At 31.1% G+C, this 21,127-nt stretch overlaps 1 protein-coding gene across 3 annotated transcripts in view; it reads left to right on the top strand.

Annotated features, from left to right (window-relative positions):
• The window catches only part of USP15 (ubiquitin specific peptidase 15), a 107,644-nt gene that overhangs the window by 49,508 nt on the left and 37,009 nt on the right, over nucleotides 1-21,127 (top strand). For 2 of the 3 annotated variants that reach the window (XM_016224458.2, XM_087814572.1), the window contains 2 exons: nucleotides 10,798-10,884; nucleotides 16,756-16,900. In XM_016224458.2, coding sequence (XP_016079944.1) covers nucleotides 10,798-10,884; nucleotides 16,756-16,900 — 232 coding nt within the window. The remainder of the gene's footprint in view (nucleotides 1-10,797; nucleotides 10,885-16,755; nucleotides 16,901-21,127) is intronic. The other variant, XM_016224459.2, reaches the window with a different exon arrangement.

The raw sequence follows: 21,127 nt of genomic DNA, 5'->3' as shown, positions 1-21,127 counted from the left end.
AATTGTCACTTTTATTTATATGTATATAATTGAAATAAAGATGCAGATTTTTTTTCTGAATGAATGTTTCAAAAAATAGTGGAAATCTGTATATTGTAGTCATTGATGTATAAGCACATGTAACCTAGACAAATTCAACTTTAGCAGAGAGTATGTAATTTTAGGCCCTCAAGAAAGAAATCTTAAGATATTAAGATATAGAACAGCCTGTTTTATATGCTCAGAATTTACATCATCTGTCAGGAGACAACCCCTTGTCCTCAGTATGGTATGGAGATGCTAGTTCTAATAACCATCCCTAACTTGGGATCTGTTGGGTGCTCATATGGCTTAGCATATAGCCAGTTTCTACACAAAGCATCATAAGTTGAGGAAAATTGTTAAAAGCTATAATATGGTGATAGAAGGATCACCTGTTGAGTTTGTTAAAACACGGTTTCCCAAGAACTTCTGATTTGGTAGATCTGGGTAGCGTTCATGAACTTGCATTTCTAATAAGCTCACGGATGATTCTAATGCTGTTGGTCCAGCCTAAGGATCAGACTTTGAGAAATTCTGTAGGCAGTGTTTCTTAATATGTGCTGTGTGGACCATCATAGGCAGCAGCTTCCGGAGTCCTCACCCCAGATCAGTAAATTTTAAATCTAATGGTGGGCCCAGGCATCTGCATTTTAGATGCTGCTGGGAACAACAAAATGTAAGACTACAACTACAGTAAGCATGAGAGAAAGCATGTTAGTATCACTGGCCGGCTATTTTGACCCAGAACTCACCGGTGTGGCAGGCCACTTTTCCATCGTGACCTGTCAGCAAGGTGTTTAAAATTACTGAAATTAATGTAAGTGCAGACACGAGTTATCTCATGACTGGTCAGCAACATTCAGACACAGAAACGTATACTCATGACAGGTCAGCACTTTTTTATACCACTGAAAACAGAGGAACTTAAGTGTTCTGAAGGTGTACTAGGCCCATTTTTATCAGAATTGAGATCATATAGCCTCAACTGAAGCATACATTTTGGACTACTTGATTAAGAAGAAATGCCAAATATTTAAAAATATTAAGGGTAAAATATATTTTGTTTAAAACATGTCCTGTAGTTTTAAAAATGTATATACCCTAAAATAATACAAAATCTGTATTAGAAGTCTAAAAACCTAGTTTTTTTAAAAACTAAAAAGCTTTCTATCTGGGTTTTTCTGCCAGATATCAACATATAATTTGAAATTTTCATCTTTATATTCATGCTATATTTTAAAAATACTCACATGCTTAGTTTTTTTAAGAACTTTTTCTAATCTACTTTAAGTATCTAATTTCTTACAAGTTCTCAAAAACACTATCTTTTCTAATGATAACTTAGAAAAGTTATAAACCCTCTAAGTGGTTTTCTATTCTGTTAAATTGGAACATTTATTTTCCAAAGATGTTGGCATCAGGTAGATAATCTGTCTATTCAGTTGGAGATGTATAGTTAGTTCAGTCTTGTATTTCTAAGAAATTGTTTTAAAGTAGAATAATTGGCCCTGACTGAATAGCTAAGTTGGTTGGAGCATCACAGGAAACCAAAAGGTTGTGGTTCGATCCTCAGTGAGGGCGAGTACAGGAGGCAACCGATTGATGTTTCTCTCTCATATTGATCTCTCTCTCTCTCTTTCTTTCTCTCTTCCCATCACTTTCTCTCTCTAAAATCAATAAACATATCCTTGGGAGAGGATTAAAGAATGAATGAATGAATGAATGAATGAATGAATGAATGAATGAATGAGAATAATTGTAGAATTTGGAGGCTACTAAAGAGAGAAGAAACTAATCAGTAGGTTATCCCTTACTGGAATTCCAGAAAATGTGTTTAATATTAACACCTTCCTTAGCTATAGCTTCTAACTAAGGTACAATTTTATTAAATTTTGACTAAATTGTACTATTAACTTTTTTTTCTTTATGGTTTCATTTAGGTATAGTTATTTCAAAGAATGCCTTTGAGATTACTAACATTATAGAAATAAAAAGTTCCAGATTTTGCTGGTTTTCTGAAATAAGTAAAAATTCCTCATGTGAGAGTAGCACAAAAAGTTGATTTAATTCAGACATTTTCATTAATTTCTTAAAAATATTGACGAAAGATGTGATTAAGTATTTGATGAAAAAAAGGTAAAGATCATTGATTATTCTAAAGAGGCAGTTTTCATGGGCTAGAAAACAACCAGAGAATAAACCAAAATTAACCAGATAAGGCATGAGAGGCTGAAAAAAATCAAATGGAACGCTAAGCCAGTCGTTCTTACTCATGCATTGTCCCTCTACCATCTGTGTTGTTCTGATTAACAGAATTCCAATTTGGTGACTGAAACACTAAGTATAAACTTAATCTAGTGCCATATTAGTATTTTTGCAGCACTCTGTCCCTGAGTGCTCTGCCCGGAGAGAGGGAGCACTTTATAAATAAAACCGTTGCACACTACTTTTGGTTAGGATAAATAATACACACCTAGGTGACTCTGCAATATTCTCTTTCTGTTTTGTTACACTATCTTTTTCCATATTGTACCTATTTAAATGCAAGTAGAAGAATTTACCATATACTTCTTTAAATTTTTAGAGTAAGTCAGTACAATTTGAATATATAACTGCTGGGTTAACTGTATAAATGGATTTAGAAATGGTAGATAAATCTATTTGATTGAAAATTATTAAAATATATATTAAAAACGTATATCATGCATTTTCATTTTAACAGAAATTGTACGGAGAATTTTTAAGTATTTATAAACATGATAGTCTGCTTATTTGAAACATTAACAGGTTTAGTAGGTTTAGTTATGACAGTTTTGTTTTGATACTAAAAACGGTATATAATTCACCGAAAATGCACTCCTTCAAGTTGCTATGAGGTATACAAATTTGTTATCAATTTTAACCTTGTGCAAATACTGGAGGTAGGGAATTGAATGACTTTGTGATTGTTGAAAGGGTGGCTCAAGAGCCAGCTTTTCATTCCTTGTCATTCACATTCACATATTCACATAATAAATGTCTTTAATTTGAAATGCAACCTATGAGTTATAAATATAGGGTAATATTCCAAAACCTGCAATTATTTGTCATTTTTAAAGACATTTTGAATTTTTATAAAAAATTTTCCACACATTATCTCCTTTAATCTTGTTCTTATTATTCTCATTAAGAAAAAGACATTTCTGACTTTTTCTGAGAATGTTAAGTTGGATGTAGTTAAAGAGAGGGAACCTAAATTTGGAGAGTAATGAGAACTGTAGGCATTCCTAGAAGTAAGAAAAATAAGCATGTATGACTTACCTAATAAAAAATGTAACAAACTATATGTTAAACCTTAAAGGATGTCTCTAAATAATGATGTAAGACAAAAAGATCAAATAGAATGTTCTTGAAGGTTCAGGAAAACTTGGATTTCATTTTGTCAGAGGCCAAGGGAAAAAAGAGCTTCTAGAAGAAAGGGAATGGTCAGCAATACTAAATGTTGCAGAGATTGGGGGAAGAACAGAAAAGATGCAATGTGTTTGACAAGAGGAGACAGCATGATGGGAATGAGAAATAAGTTATAGGGAAGGAGGGGATGAATACTATAGTCAGAGAATGGAACAACTGGTATAGATAATTTTTCATGAAAGTTACTGAAAGAAGAAAGATAATTAAGGGGGTACTTGATTGGAAAGGCAGAATTACTAGAGTGGGAAAGTACTTTACATATAAATCTTATTATTTAAATGTACACATCCTTCCTAGGTATTTGATACCTAAAGATAAAGGCATCATCGTAATGTTAGACTAAAGCTCCTGTATTCTGCTATTTACAAATAAACTGCTTTTATGTGATTATTTTTAGTTATCTAAATTCCAAATCCTTTTTGGAAATATTTGTGTTTGCACATAAATACATTCTCCATAACACTGTACTTTGAGATTTTCCAATTTGACATTCATCAAGATCTTGAGTAGATATGCAGATTTTCCTGTGAATTGCTAAAAGTGTACATTTATTAAATAAATCCTTCAGTTAAACACTGTACCTACTTTCTGGTGTGGAAAGATAATGTGTAATTTACTACTGTGTCTCCCAAGTTTTACCAAAAAGAGCAGGGTAACAGCCAAGTTCATTAACTAGTATTTCATTCAGTATTTAAAGGCCATTTCCAAATTTAATTGAAGTTAGAAAATTTAGACAGTCTATTTCGTGCATAAATGAATGTAATTTAAGTGTACAGTTCTCAGATAATTCACAGGTACTCAAAAATAATTATTTGAGTATTTTATTTCTTCCTTTCTCCCCTGGTTTGTTCCCAAAGGAACTGAGCAATTTACAGCAACACATGTTAGTCAGAGTTAACTTTAGGAATAGATACAGAAATCAGGACAAATAGAAAATAAGTATAGTTACAGTAAGATGAAGCCAGAGAAGAAGTTAGTTGACAGGAGCAGTAAGGGCTTTTGAAGCTATTAAAATTAATCTGCAAATATAGAGACTTTTTTTTAGATCCTGATTCAAACCAATTGAAGGAGAAAAGATACTTTTGTGAAAATTGGGATAAAATTGAATATGAACTGCGTATCAGATTGGGACCAACAGTTGTATCAAAAAAAGATCTCTTACCTATTGGAGATGCATACTGTAGTATTCATAGATGAAATTGTGAATGTCTGAGATTTGCTTTAAAATAGTCCAGCAAAAACATGGGGGAAGGGAGGCTAGGAAATTATGGATAAGAGTGGCAGAATGTTTATTTTTTAAACTGAGTGACTGATATTAGGCACATGAGAACTTATGTATGTTTGGAAATTTCTATAATAAGATGAAAATAAAAATGGATGGTAGTTTTGGTTCTGAGATTCATAATGGCTAAAGAAAAGTAACATTTCATTTTTTATCCTGGAATGTTTTATGTTATAAATGCCATAATTAGCAGTCAAAATAAGGAACAAGAAATAAAGTTATGTCCTGGTTGCTGTGGCTCAGTTGGAGCTGGTTGGAGTGTCATCCTGTATACCATAAGGTTGTAGGTTCAGTTCCCCGTCAGGGCACACACCTAGGTTGCGGGTTTGTGGTCAGGGCATACAGAAGTCAACCAACTGATGTTCTCTCACATCAATGTTTCTTTCTCTCTCTTCCCTTTCCCTAAACCCAGTGAGCATATCCTTGGGTGAGGATTAAAAATTAAAAAATAAAATTATGAGAAGCAATTTATATATAAATTCCCTTCAACTCGCTTTTATCTTTAAGTACGGAACACCCTGTCTGACATAGCAGAGGCACATGTAACAACTGATTGTTGAACTGAACTCATCTGTATCTCACAGCAGTAAAAGTGTTTAATTTTTCATGAGATTTAAATTTTTCTTTTGCTCTAAGAACTTATCTTAGGATGATTATTAAATATAGGGAAAGTTTAAGGTTGTTCTTGTTTTTAAGGTTGTTATAATTTTTGTTTTATAATGTTAGATTTTGCCAAGCTGGATTGTTTATGTCAAATTTGAAAATAACTATAAAAATCTTTAATTGTTTTGTTATGTCAGCTTTTTAGACTTAACTTCTCTATATTTTGGTTGTTCAGTATAGTATTAGATTTTCTATTATGTTAAATATTCAGTTAGTTTACCAAAAATAAGCTGTTTTTTTTCTGTTAAAGTAGGAGATTTAACTTAGTATTGAATTGCATGATTTTTGTTGTAACATTGGGAATAGGGAAATTCAGATATTGCATTCAGTTGTAAGGGATGAAGTTTAATTTTCTCTTTATGAAATTATTTTAACTACATTGATGTTTTACTTATTTCTGTCTTGTTTAAGAGATAAGTTACTGCCTTATGTTACATCTACCTCAACCTAGCAAAAATTAGTTTAACGCTAGGTTAGTTAAATTTAGTATTCTAATCTATGGCTTAATATCTGTGTGTAATATTCTAAATGTTTTTCTCTCTTCTCCCTTTAGAAAGCCACTAGAGCAAAGTTGCTAATAAACAGTATAATGTCCAAATTACCTCAAAGGAAGAGAGCTAAAGAGCTCAGGTTATAGTCTACAGACTGACTGGTCAACCCCTAAAAAACTAACTCCACAAATGTTAGCTAGATTGAGCTATGTGTAATCTAGGTTAGAAGTTGGAAATTAGAATAGATAAGTGATCAATAATGTCTGTAAGAGCATTTTAAAAGTGTTACCATATTTTAAAATTACCTATGGACCACATCCATCCTTCTCTCTCTAATCTCAATGCTATTTAAGGGCAGTCTCTCCACCCATGTTGTTTATCCCAGTGCTTCCTAGACCTTGCTGCTTCTTTTTACTGTCTTCTCTCTCCCTCCTATGCAAATGCTTAGCATACGGCCACAATATAGAAGACACTCGCATAACACTCATTCTTTTGTTTCTTTTTCAGAATCATCTTTCCTCAGCCTTTAAATATAAACAAATCTCTCCCAGCTTTTATTTAAAAATAGCAATAAATTCCCCCAAATATGATTCTTTAATATTTCTTTTGGCAGTCAATCTTTAAAAAGGCAGTACTTTAACTATTCCTTACTACTACCCATTCAAAATTTAACAAAGTCCTTATTGGACTTTTTTTTGTAACCTAGTTTATTTGACCTCTCTTTAAAACTTATTTTTGGTAACTATCTTCTAAAGAATTTCTCTTAATTTGAATCTGTTATACCACAGTTTTTCAAGTACTGTTTTCACCTCTCTGACCAATCCTCTGGTTGGCTGGCTCTCTTCCTCTCCTGGGTTGCTGTGTTTGGTTATGCAGGTTGTATAGTGCACAGCTCTTGAAGGCATTGTTCACATAGTAATCTGTGTACAAGGCCCCTCCTTTGCACTTTGCATTATACAATTTCACTGACTCTATGCAGCAGCTCTTCTCACACTTAAAATATATTAGTATTCCCCAGATTTCCGCCTGAGGACCTCTCCTTTCAAACCATAATAGGCTCTCAAGTCAGTGGATGGACTCTGTGCTAATCCCGTTTTTTAGCTCAAATTGACACAGATATGCCTTTCTATATTTCTAACGTGGAGCTCTCTTATGAATTTTAGGTTTTTCCTAAATGTCATGTAGGACTCACAGTGTCAGATTGAATTTAAAGTCTTTTTAACCCACGTTCTTCCATCCCTTCAGCCTAAGCTGTACCCATGCCCCGTCTTCTATTTCAGTACCTTCTGCTAGCAAATTTGAGTTCTTCCTTTAACCTCATTCCTCTTACTTAATTGTCAGCTAGTGTTGTAGATTCTGCCTCCTAAGTTTTTCATGTTTTGATCTTGGTACCCCTTATATTCATAAAAATTATTAAGGACCCAAAGAACTTCTATCATGTATGTTAGATCTATTGATACCTGTATTTTAGAAATTAAAAATAAAATTTTAAATAGTTATTTATAAATAATACAAAACCATTATATCTCAACATAAGTATATTTTGTGAAAAACAACTATTTTCCAAAACAAAAAATGCACTGAGAACAATAAAATTGTTTTACATTTTTGCTAAATTTTCTTAGGTGCTTCTGCATTGAATGTATTGTGATATATTGTTTGGGCTACACATCCAGCCTCACACAAATATATGGTTGGAACAAGGAGAAGTTTTTTCAGATAGTTGTTATTGCATCAAAACTCAGCTGGTGGTGGTTTAATGATGAAAGGTGAATTGCAATGTGGAATCTAAAATCATGTCAATGAGCCTTTTATCCTGTTACATTAAAATCTAACCTGTGTAACTTCGCACAATGGAAAATGTTGATTCACTGAGTTATACAGATATTCCAAATATTGACATAAGTCATTATACAATTTTTTAAAAAATCACACTTGTTAAAACATCACCAATTTTATGAGAAAAGTTTAAGTCGTGGGAAGCCATTAAGCTCACTGCAGCCAAGTCAAAGTTTTCCAAAGTTCTATTTTTTTGATTGTACACTTGAATTTTATCATTGGCAACAAATACTTTGTTTTCCTTGAAGTGAAAGGCTCCCTTCATGTATTTTGAGAAAATGTCTGCCAGATAGGCGTTTATGTAAAAGAATGTAAAGAGTGGTGTCATGAGAAGAGCAGCTAGTTTGCTTGAAATTTGGATAATCACACAAGTTTTTTTTTCTGATGACAACCATGTTCAGTATTTAACAGATGTGCTTGTGAAAATGTTCTGATTTGTTATACAATATTAAAAGAAGTTTAATCAAGGGTCATGATGTAATAAAATAAGTAATTTTTATTTTTCAACATGGAAATTCTTAAATGAAACCATATTTTCTACTGCAGTGGTAGGGGTGTGGTAAAGAATACAGTGATTCTAGTACATAGGTTGTTGTTACTGCTTTAATTCATGCAGTTGTACCCATTGTTTTTACACTGTCAGTGCAAGCATCCACCCAGTGAAAGAGGTCAAATAACATTTAAATAATACTTTGGTGTTATTATGGAAATAGGTTTGACCTCATAGATGGGCACCCTGAAAGGATCTTAGAACTCCCTAAGGGTCCATGGGCTATATTAGCACAATTGGATAAAATCCAGATTCCTTCATAGAACATAAAAGGTCCTTTGTTATCATACCTACCTTACTAACTTCTTTTCCTATCACTACATACTTCTTACTTTTTCGGCCAAGCTAAGTTTATTGTTAATTCCCTAACTACATCATAAGATCTGCAGTTCTATATGTTTGCACATGCTCTCTTTCTACCTGGAATAGTCTTACACCTCCATCTGTGCACATCATTTTAAAATCACTGCATGTTAGTTACTACCCCAAAACTTTATATTTTGTTATAATTTTTAAATTTGTTGTTGAATTTATACTGTTTTATAGTTATTTTGCTTATGTGTCATTTTTTTCCATTAATTTGTGAGCTGTTTGAGGTCAGGAACTGTGTGTGTCTTTGTACTCCTAGTACTTACGAAGGGTGAGGCTTTAGTAATCATTTAATGAATGTTTGAATGTTTTAATGAACTTCTTAAAAACTTATAATACTTATCCTTAGGTAGAATTGCTCATGAACAGTAAAAAGGCCAGATGGGCAGAAAAAGGAAAAAATAATATACAGGATGGGGCAAAAGTAGGTTTACAGTTGTGAGTACACAGAAACAGAATTTATTCTTATGTTATTATTCATTAATTATTGTGTTATTTTTTCATACAAACAACTGTAAACCTACTTTTGCCCTACCCTGTATTTGTGTCTCAGCCACTTTATTGGATGAAGTAATGTACCTTAATTTCCATAATTTTTGCTATAAATAAAATTCAAGGGAACATTTCGGTTTTTATCTGTATTCCTGAAAAGTAACAAATTGAATTAAATTATAGTCAAGTGGGTCACATTTTGAAAAACTCACCTCCTTAATTTATTATACCTCAGTGTCTAATAAATTTTAATTCTTTTCCTAATTAAGCATTCTTAACACGAGGGAAAAAATGCCAAGATACTCCTATATTTTATCAATATTTTAAAACTACTATGGCTTAATATATTAGGATTATAAAATTACCTTTTAAATAGGTTCTCTACCTTGTTTTATATTAAAATGTGGTTGGTCATATTTTGTATCTTGAGCTTAATATAGTATAATAAAATCTCATAAGGCACCTAATGAGAAGCCTCACTTAATGTAATATACCTATATACAGCCTGCATCAACCAAAAGAACCTTCTTTAAAATGAAGAAAAAATTTTACCAAGATTTTATAATATATAAAACTTCAAAAGTTAAATAAGAATGTCTATATGTAAGAAGTTTTATTACCCGCCATTTATTCTGCATAACGCATTACAGGTATGTAGATTTAGTGAAATTTAGATTCCTAAAAGCTGGTTTTATAGACTGTACTTTCCTGCCCATTGACCATTTCATTGTTCATTAGCACCTGAGTAGAGGAAATAAAATAATTTTTAAAAGTAATCACTTTGGGCCTCACTAATTTAGAATTTATGATGACTGAGATACTAGACTGAAAGTTATCTTTTTACAGACCATGGGCTTAGATGATGCCTAGTAAATTTAAATTGTTTACAAAACTAAAACGGAAAATAAATTTTTTATAACCCTTAAGTACTTTATAATGGATTTGTTGATTATAAATCATTCCTTTAAAGCATATTAGTTGATTAAGAGCTAATAATTGATTAAAACTAATAATTAAGATTTCTCTAAAAAGATTCTGAATTAGTGAGTTATGTAACATATAGTCAGATTTATGTCTTTTCTGTTTTTGCAAAGATAACTTTGACCAAAAATTATTTGGGGGAATTATGTTTTGAATTCCTACCCTACTCTATCCCTATTGCCTTACATTTTAAAGAATTGGTAAATTAGAGGGATCTCTATGCCAAAGTTGTATGTAATTAGAATGCCATGGTACCTACTGAGACACAAAGTGGGTTTTCATTTACATACTTCCTTAAAAATTAATATTTTAAATTCCATAAATTTAAGGAAATTATCGATTGTAAAATATTCATAATGGTTACCTGAACTCAGAAATTAGTGTTATTGGGTTAGTAGATCTATAGGAGTAATATCAAGTTGTATATTTAGTTTCATAAATTTCTTTTGAAAGTAGTTCCCTTTGTACCATAATTTTTTATATAAAAGAATACACCTGAAATTGAAAACCAAAAGATATATAGTGATTTTGCTCATGAATTTGTTTTCCAGCATTCATTTACTACATACATTGTCATCTGTTGGTTCTTTTCTTTATTTCATAATTAATTTCAAAATTCAGCATTTTTTATCTAATTTAACATTTTCATATTTTTAAAGGTCCCCAGGTGCATCCAATTTTTCAACTTTACCAAAGATCTCTCCTTCATCTCTATCAAATAATTATAACAACATCAACAACAGAAAGTAAGCACTGAATCTTAAAAACTCTTTGTTTAATTGATCGCCCTATTGTGGTTGCAAAAAAAATCTCTTGTATCTAAAATATAGGATAAAAGTCTTAATGCATTCAAATTGATTTTTTTAAATTACTGGTCAGATCTTCTAGTAGTAACTTCACAGGAAAGAACACACAGTTACAAACTTTTCCTTGATTTAATACATATACTAGTAATTTACTAAGAGAGAAATAAATCACTTTCAGAATTTTACATTCTAAACAGAAAGAAATCTGTTAGATTTACATTCTAACACATAAAAATCTGTTAGAATTCAGTTTTTTAGAAAGTATAAATTTCACATGTCATTTTAGAACTAGATATGTAATCACAATATACAGCATTTTTATAAATGTGTCAGTGATTCTCAACTGTAAAGCATACACATTTGTGCCTTTATTAGAAGGGCAATCACTTTTTCTTTAAAAAGTTCAGAGAAACATTTCCCTTGCCCCATCCTGAATAATATTCACAATCTTGGAATTTATAGAAGTTAGTGGTGTGTGCTTTATTGCTGAAATAAAAAAAGTTGAAAATCACTTGATATGGATGTATTGCCTTGAAAATTGGCATGGTTTTTATTTTATAGAAAAGGATGAAAAGAAAGCTTTTATTTTAATTAGTCCACTCCAGTATGGGAAGAACTTTAATCCAGACATGATTACCCTTTTTTATTTCTTGGTTGTACACATTGTGGTTTATGTATTAGGTACAGTATTTATGTAGTTAAATATTTGTACTACTTTTCCAGTTCATAAATGGCATCTGATTATCCCAAAGAGTAAATTCAAGAAGACTAAAGCTATTTGTGAAATAGTCTTTAAAATAACACCATATATAAGTTTAATTAGTTTTCCCTTAAAATTCCTATTTGGGGAAGGGACTGGGGTAATTGACAAAATTCTTTTAACATGCATCTGGAGTATAAATATATAAGGATAGCCCAAACAATTTGGAAAGGAAAAATAACAAGAAAGCATTAATGTTACTAAATATCAAAACCTATTATAAAGATACAAGAATTCGAACAACATAGTGCTGACCCAGATCTGTAGTACACCTACAGATCAATAGACTAGGAAAGACAGCCTAGAAACAGACCATTTTATATAAAAGAGTTTAATATGATCAGAAAGCATTCTAGACTGATGGAGAATGGAGCAGGTTATCCAGGAAATGTAGGGAATATTGGATCGCTATTGAGAATTTTCCTTTAAAACTTAAAATTAAATTACTTTTTGTTAGGTACATAAATATTAAAAGTAAATAAACAGAAAAATTACTTGCTGCAAGTGACAAATTAAGGGTTAATATTTTTAAAATATCAGGTTCATAAAAATATGTGGAATTTTCTAAGACAGAAAAATGGTCAAACAATGCAGCTGGACAATAAAAAATAATTAAGATATATAAACATTTTAAATGTTCAGATTCACTACTAACTAGAGGTATGTAAATTAAAACCATAAAAATCTCCATCTATTTTCTCCCACCTCAATCTCATTGGGAAAAAATAAATGATGAATATTTATTCTTATAAGGATTCTGTTTGAGTGGTTGAAGTATTAGTACAACTTTTCTAGAAAAGAGTTTGCCATGTGTATTAAGATTTAAAACATTTATTTCCTTATTTCAATAATTCATAAAAAGACATGTGCACCATAGTGTAATAACATTACATTGTAGTGTAATAGTGAAATATGGAAGGCACTATGAATATCCAAAATGGCAGTGTACTATTTATTTTCTGTTTAAAAATGTTTATCTACTGGTAAAAGAGTAAAAGGAAATATTCCCCTTTAATCTGGTTAATGTTATTTTTATTAAATTCATCAAAAGTAAGTTTTTCATAGGAGATAAAATATTACTTGTGTTTCTACAATTGCAAATGGCTCCCATATTTACTATGAAGAATTCACTTCCAGATGTAACATGTATTTATAGTTATTCTTTGGAGAGATTTTTAACATTGTATATAGACTGTATTAAACATGGACTGTATTTTGACTGGAGTCACTATCTTAGTATATGTGGTCTGGTGTGTTTCTGTTTTTGTCTTATTTCCCTGTTATAGTAAAGATATGACAGTAAAATCTGATCCCAAAACCTCTTACTGCAGAAAATATTCAGAGAGGAATTGGAGTGTTTTCTTATTTTTAAAACATAATTAACTAATGGCTCTACTCTTATGACTAGATAATACATTTAACTATTTATATTTGTCTATTTTAGGTACTAAAGTAGTCTTTTCATATTAGGAAACTATAAGCAGATAGCTACTTAGATATCACCATGCTTAGTAAAGCTTACCTTTCTTAATAAGGAAAAAAATTTAAACATTTTTCATTTTTAAAACAATTTAATTAATATTATCATAGTTATCGAAACAATTATTTCACATAAAATTTATTTCTTAATTTTCCATTCAACTTACGGAAATAAGTGGCAGTTTAAGACTTCAGATGGAAATAGCAGAGTTTCTTTAATTAAAAATACATAAAATGGGTAATGACCTTTTTAGATTATATGCATTTTTGAAACTCCATGTATGTGGAGATATTCTACAAGTATAAAGTATATATTAAAATCAGTAGTTATGACCCACAAGATTATATGAAATTTATTTACAAACTCAAGACTTGAATTAAATTGATACATTACTAAGATAGAACATTTTTATTTTCAGAAATAATATTAGAAAGGCAATAACAAAGTATACTTTGAATTATTTAAGTTTAATAAAGTTTTTTTGAGGATTAATATTATGAAGAACCAGTTTACCATATGTAGTTATTTTACCTGTTAGTCCATACAGCATTTGTTTTTGCCCTAATTATAATTTAAGTACATTTTTAATTGTGCCAAATTTAGTCTCTTTTTTATTTCCTGCGTTCTTCTCTCTTACCACATTTGCCTTGATACAATACTGCCTTTAAAGTTCTTTTTAATGTATTTATTGTCTTAGCTCTTGACACTCCACATCAGAACACATTTCTGTTTTTCTGTTAATTCATTTAAAGCTCTTATTTGAAATGTAAATGACTCCCTGTAGGAGATTAAGCCTGGAAAAGGACCTGGATTTTGGAGACTGCCAAAGCTAGCTGGCCATCTGGCTCTTAACAAGTTACTTGCTGAAAGCATCATTTTATTAGCTGCAAAGTGAGCATAATTATAGTTATGAAGATTAAATTACAGATGTACAGTGTTTATAATGTCAAATGTGCTAATTGAAAAGTCAGTCTGAAGTTTTTATAAAATGATAAAGGCTCAATTTTACAAAAAAATGTTACATTTTTAATGTATATTTATTTAAGTTGATAGAATTATAACAATTAATCTAGCATAGCACTGGCAGATTTATTTTTGTGAAGTAGCATAGCTTTATAGGATGAAGGACTAGCTTACTCTCTTAAGAAAAAAAAGCAGAAATAGTCATGAAAAAACAGAAGCTGTCCTTCTGGCCTAGGTTTCCATGTACTTTGTCAAAGTATTAAAAGAACTGCTGGTTTTGGTGTTTCCCTTTACAGACTTTAATACTTGATTTAGAAAGCACATAAAATGTGGGTTATAAGTGACCAATCAAGGTAGTTATTAAAGTATTTTAAGTTTATCAGTTTTCATTATCATTGTGCATCTAGACTACCTCAGTCTTTGGGAAAGGCTTATACTTAACCTATCACTTAAATTAAAATGTAGAAATTCTTTAAAAGATTTTAAAAGACAAAATAAAAAACTGAATTTCCAACAAGTTTTTTGTTCATTTCTCAGTAAATAGGAAAAACTATTCCAGCAAATTGCATCCTGTTGCCACAAAAAAAATTAAGAGCTTCCAGCGTCCATTTGTGTTATGTGTGAGAGAGACATATCTGAATGTATACTTATGGAATAAGCATGTAAATGTGCTTTTAGTCTTTTCACTTGCGTGTGTGTGTGTGTGTGTGTGTGTGTGTGTGTGTGTGTAGGCATGAGCATGCGTTTCGGCATACCTGCCTGTATACTGGTAGACTGCTTGAATTTTATTCTTTTATAGCCAGAATATATGAATTTTTTTAATGTGTAGAAAATATAGGTCTTAAAAAAAAAGAAAATATTGGTCTTGCTTTTTTGGGGGGAGGGGGGGTAGTATATAGCAGACCTTGACTTTAGCACTTCTTATAGAAATAAAAAAACAACAACACCAGGATTCAGTTTTTTGTTGCATGTCTTCAAAGTTAGATTCAAGAATCCAATCTTCAGTCATTGAATGAACCCATATTGAATTGCTTATAGGTGCCTTGTACTTTAGTAGTTCCTGGGAATATAAAATGAAATATGAATTATAAGGCTAATCTGCAAAAAACAAAAGATGCTTGAATTCTATTTGTTTGATACTTTTTTTTTAAGTTTAAAACAAGCATATAGCTACAAGACTAGCAATTCTGAATTTGAATTGATCAAGGTTATATTTCTGCTATTTTTATTCAATCTCGGTGGATTGTTTTTGTTTGTTTTTAGTATGGAAGTTGGTCTTCTGTTTGTGATGGAGGGGGGTGTTTTCTTAAAAATGCAAAAATATTAGTGGGATAGCATTGTGTGTACAATTTTGGTTGATAAGGTTTTGTGTGTTTTATCTGTTTAGCTTGTTGAGTGTGTGTGTGTGTGTGTGTGTGTGTGTGTGTGTGCGCGCGCGCGCTAATGGCTTTGTTAGAACAGGCTGTGGCATAGTCCACTTAAACTGTTAATAAAGTGGGAGTATAGAAGCTACAATACAACATATTTGAAATTATAAGTAAAAACTACTTTTAAAAAGTACCAATAACAACTTGTAGCCAATTGAATTGTCATGTTTATTTGTAGAGGTTTTTTTTATTTACATCATCATTTGTTTTTAGCAAATGACCTTGATTCTTGTTCAGGTTTGTACTAATGAATTTTTAAAAATGATTGAAAATATGCTTTTGAATTATATTCAAAATATCTATCATAAATAATTTACAAGATAACCTATTAAAAATTAAGGGAGAATCTATATTTTTCCAGAAAATTATTTTTTTATTACATGTAAAAAGAAAAAGGGGTTAATTTATTGATTGACTTTTCTTAGCTCTTTTTAAAATTACCTTGATTCTCTAAGATTGAAGATTATATCTTTTTCTAAGATTAGTATTTTTACTGATAATACTAATTATCCTGGGGTTATATTCATCTGGTTAAATAAACTGCATTATTCTGACAAACTAGAAGAAAGAAAAGCCAAATAATTCTGGAATGTACTTCTTAGAATCATTTCATTTTTTCATTTCTGATCACCCCCAGCTTTTTTCCATATTTGAATACTAGATTTTGTTGGTCTAGCATAGAAACTATAAATAGAATTTTCAGTGCATCAGAACAGTGATGTCACAGAGGCCTTGTAAATTCTGCTCCCACCTGTAACTAAAGTATAACTCTTCATGTTTCTACTGTTCTCTTACAGTAGCAGGATGTAAAAGGGACATAAATGAAATGATTTCTTGCTGCGGGTGGTGTTTAAAATCTAAATGTTTTAAATTTGATGGAGCAATGAAGAATGGAGCAAGCTGTGAAGCTGCTCCAGTTAATCAAGGGTAGAAAGATATAATAGTGGTTTGTTTTGGTTGGTGTGATAGATGATGCAGTGATTTTGTTGACTGGATGAGGAATATCTTAATTAAGGGAGTATTTTGATTTAGGTTTATGTTTTAAAAAGAACCTGAGTGAAGTGCTTTATTAAAAAGTTTAATGACTGACCACCTACCTCAAATAGGTTTCAAGTACTCTTCATTATAGCTGTGCTGTAATAATTGACTGCATTGTGAAGAATATTTTTGTTTCCTTCCAGTGTGAAAAACTCAAATTATTGCCTCCCATCCTATACGGCTTATAAGAACTATGATTATTCAGAACCCGGAAGAAACAATGAACAGCCAGGCCTCTGTGGCCTAAGTAACTTGGGAAATACATGTTTCATGAACTCAGCTATTCAGGTTGGTATTTCCAAACAATGTGAAACTCATGTGCTTCATGGAAGTCAGTAATACAAGAAGAGTAGACTTCGGTTTTACATGTCAGAACATGGGTATTATACATGCTTTGAGAGTTTTTATTTTCAAGGAATATTTAAGCATACACACTTGACTCGTTCGTTCTAGCATTGGTGGTAGAATATCTTTATCATGTTCTTCAATTAGGTGGCATGTGATTGATTACCATGTAGAAGATTAAATATCACTTCATGCAAAAATGTAATTCCAAAACAGAAAACCGAGGCACTCTGAGAAGAGGTCTAGTGAGATCTCTACATATTCAGTAGAAGTCTCTCATTGGTTTTTTTGGGGACATTGGTGGGAACGTTAGAGAATTAATATTTTATTGTCACCAATCCTCTAACTCTAAATAAAATGATTTTTAAATCTTTCTTTACCTTAATGTGAAATTAAGATTTTGAAAACAGAAAATGTTATGAACCTCCTTTTATATACATATTTTAACACATCACTTTCCCTTAAAGATCTTTAATTTGGGGATATAAGAAATTACTGCCTTTTCTTCTCCTTTCTCTCCAAGGAGCTTCTCGTTTCGTCCTACTCTGTCTATACTCTCTTCCAGCTTGTTGAATATTTCTGTCTTTGAGTGATTTTGAAGTAACAAGATAGATCTACTTATATTTTAATATCACTGTGACTCTGTATAAAATTAGAGCTGGTTATATTTTTCAAAAGCCAGAAATAATAGTACATACTGTTTTTGATATTTGAATTTTAACTTTTGGGGGAGGGTTGTTGTTTTTTTTCTTGAAAATTCTGAATTTTTACCTTTAAATCTGCAATTTTCTATTCTCTATTCTCTGCCTAGGAGGCAGCCTCGAAAGATAAAGATTAAATGCAGAGTATGAATTGATAAGGACATTATTGCATATCTTTTTTGACTGAGAAAAGTATAGGACTGTTCACTATCCAAAATCCTAAATTAGCCATTATCTTTATAGCATTCTTGGGAAATTAAAGTGTCTGTAGACCAGGAGTTGGAAATCTTTTAGAAATGTATAAGGGTTCGTAATTGGTTAATTTCTGATTTCTTGGTTTAAAGTTGAACCACTGAGGAAATAGCCTATCTGTTCAAGCAAATACTGTGTAGATTAATAAACTCTTCTTTTAAACCCTCTTTGATGAGTAATACTGTTTATACTTTAATGTGAATTACTTTATTCAAAAATATTTTTCTAGGATGTTAGCACTAGTTAAATAAACAATTCCATTTTTATCTTTATTTTTCTGGAAGAGGAGAAATGGAACTCACCTGAGAAGAGCAAGCCCAAAGTGTATTGTCCTTATAGTTACTTAGATAACAAAGTAAAGTACATTAGTGTTGAGACTTCAGAAATAGGGATTAGGCAGACAAGTTGTAATTTTGTTTGGATATCTGTTGGACTAGCCTACCTGGTCACTGAAAATTATCTTAATACCATCTCTGGAAAATGTTTTATATAAATGATCAAAGTTACTTTGGTTCTAGAGACTTGATATATAGCTTGAAGGTTTTTTTTAATATTCTAGTATAGAAAACCAATGTTGGTGCTCTTTCATAAGGATTAAGAAAATATTTTAACAGCATAGGCAATAAATATTTGAGTCTTTTAGAAGAAAACAAGATTATTCATGCTAAGCATTCATAGGAGGTTCTGGCTTACATTCCTTATAAGGCAATATTACATTCTAGTTTCCTGTGCCTTTGATGTAGCCTATTTACTGTTTGTATCCATATGATTAACTGCAATTTCTCAAAAATGAGTATTAAAATTAAATATTCTAATCAGCTGTATTGAGCTAGGTTTGGCATTAACTTTCTTGTGTATGTTTTAAGGTATCAGAAACTTCATTTTATTAATTTTTGCTACTATTCAAAGCATTTTTATTACAAAAAAATTGGTAGATGTAATGCTGACCCTCCTTCTTAATATTTATTTCACCTTCACATGTTCTATTTCAACTGAGATACAGCCATGAGGATGAGATTTGTTGGGATGATAGTTTGTTACTTTATGGTAATAATCATAAAGTATGAAAAAATATTGATGAAAATTTTAATAAAGTATTTTAAGCAGTGGATATATTTCATGTTTGTATCTTGGTTGGAAACTATGTTTTCTCTAAAATAAAACTCTCCAAGTAAATTGGAGAAGAGAAACATGAGTTTATATTTTTGCTACTTTTGACTTTTAATTCAAATCCAGAATTAGAAAAACTAGTACTTCAGTTTTATTTTCTTAAATCTTCTGTGATTTTTTAATTGATTTAGATGTAAGTTCTCAACCTGAGAAGTCACAGTAAGAGGGAATACAAAATGGTAGCAGTAGCCTTTTTCCTGTTTTATAAATACATATGTTAAGTTCTTAGGTCCACAGATAAAAATGATAAAAGATAACTAATAGGGTAGTGTGTTTTCATCAGGTTTCCTCATAACTTCTGTGAAATAGAACACAATTCATGAACTTCAGAAAATATTATAAAATGACATTTATTCTGATAATTTAAATTTTAATGTAATTTCTTATATCAATTCAGTAATCCTAAAAATATGAGTGGGCATTTTAGTACATCAGACAGTATTGATATATCTAAAAATATATGAGAGTGAAAAGCAAACCTATTTTTTGTATGTAACAATAGGTTATGCTTAACCCCTCAATAGCCTTGAAATAATAAACATTTTTGATCACTCATAATTAAAGACTAAACACCAATCTGTATGATTAAGTGTTATTGTTATTATTCAATTTAATTATATTGCTATTTAAGATTTCCTTTAATGTAATGTATTAAATTTTTCTAATGAGTATAGTACTGTCATATAGTTTCAATTTAATAAGTCAGTATTTATTTAATGTCAAAATGTGAGATACTTTTGGACATAGATCCTGACCTTAAGATTATAATCTAGATATTGTGATTTTCAAACTTTTTGCATTTTAGCATGAAAAAATTTTAAATTATTACTGTGAAAAGTTTAATTGTATTGTCAGTATTTAAACAGATGTAGTGAAATTGCTTTGATTGGGTAAAGTGCCCAGAGTCCCATCTGCTTTCTTTTACTTTACTTAATGGCCCCAGAAGCATTCTCATGGGATCCCAAGGCTAAAGAATAGTTTAAAAACCATATTCTGACTAGAAAAAAAGAAAAGAACATTTCACAAATTAATGATACAGGTGAGGAGGATAGACCATGAAGTCACACTGCCTGGATTAAGCATGGCTCTGCTACTTATTAGCTTTGTCATCCTATACTAGTTATTTCCATAACTCACTTTTCTTGTCAGATGAGGAAAATAATAATACCTCTACCTGAGGAGTTTTGTGGGGATTCAGTGAGTTGATGAATGTGAAGATCTTCGGATAGTGACTGGCGCATCATAAAAGAATTAGGTTGATATTATTTTGTCTGTTTTTAAATTTAAGGAGTTAAGCAGAGTGACTCTGGAAACATTTTAAATTCTGTAGCCTCTATATTTGTTCTTTCCTATAAGTCTTATTCCACTTTGGCTGGACTTAGTGAATGAGGAAGGAATTGAATGTACTTTTAATTTTTTTTCACTTTATATTATTCTTCAATGGTATTAAACATCTCCATTTTCTGAACTCTGTTAGTTTAGTTCTCCCCAGCCTAACTGATAAGCAAGGGATGTAATAACATGGAACTGTGTGAATATTCAGTCCACCAGGAATGCAAAATGCTGGAGTTCAGGTTATCCCTGCCCTCAGCCTCCTGAGTAGTTATGATTACAGGCATGTACCACCATGTCCCAGTGGTACAAATAAGTTAACAAAATAGTTTTCTAGTGCCCTAAATGTATTATTCCATTGAGAGAATATCTAAGTTTTTTTTAATCGGAGGTTATTTTAATTAGCATTAGTTGAGCAGATTCAGGAGCACTCCAACCTTGTCTTTTTCATTGTCAAGGCCTAGGAGGCTCATGATTGGCTTCCTGGAAGAAGCAACTCTTCAGATGGATTTGAAGCAGGGGAGTGATATGGTCTTTTCCACGGGAAAGCAGCATGGCGTAAGATGGTTGTTTTCAAACTTTTTACTTGGAAGTAATAGGGCTCCTTAAATAGACTGGGGAAAACATTGAACAAAATGATAGTAATCTAGGACCCGTCCATTATTCCTGTCATAAAATGTAAAATCAGTTGTGAATTCCAGCCTTTTTAAGGTTA

Source organism: Miniopterus natalensis, chromosome 2 (genome assembly GCF_054644295.1).
Source record: "Miniopterus natalensis isolate mMinNat1 chromosome 2, mMinNat1.hap1, whole genome shotgun sequence".
Taxonomy (NCBI): Eukaryota; Metazoa; Chordata; class Mammalia; order Chiroptera; family Miniopteridae; genus Miniopterus; species Miniopterus natalensis.
Note: the sequence above shows the minus strand (reverse complement) of the source record. Positions and strands in the feature narration are given on the sequence as shown.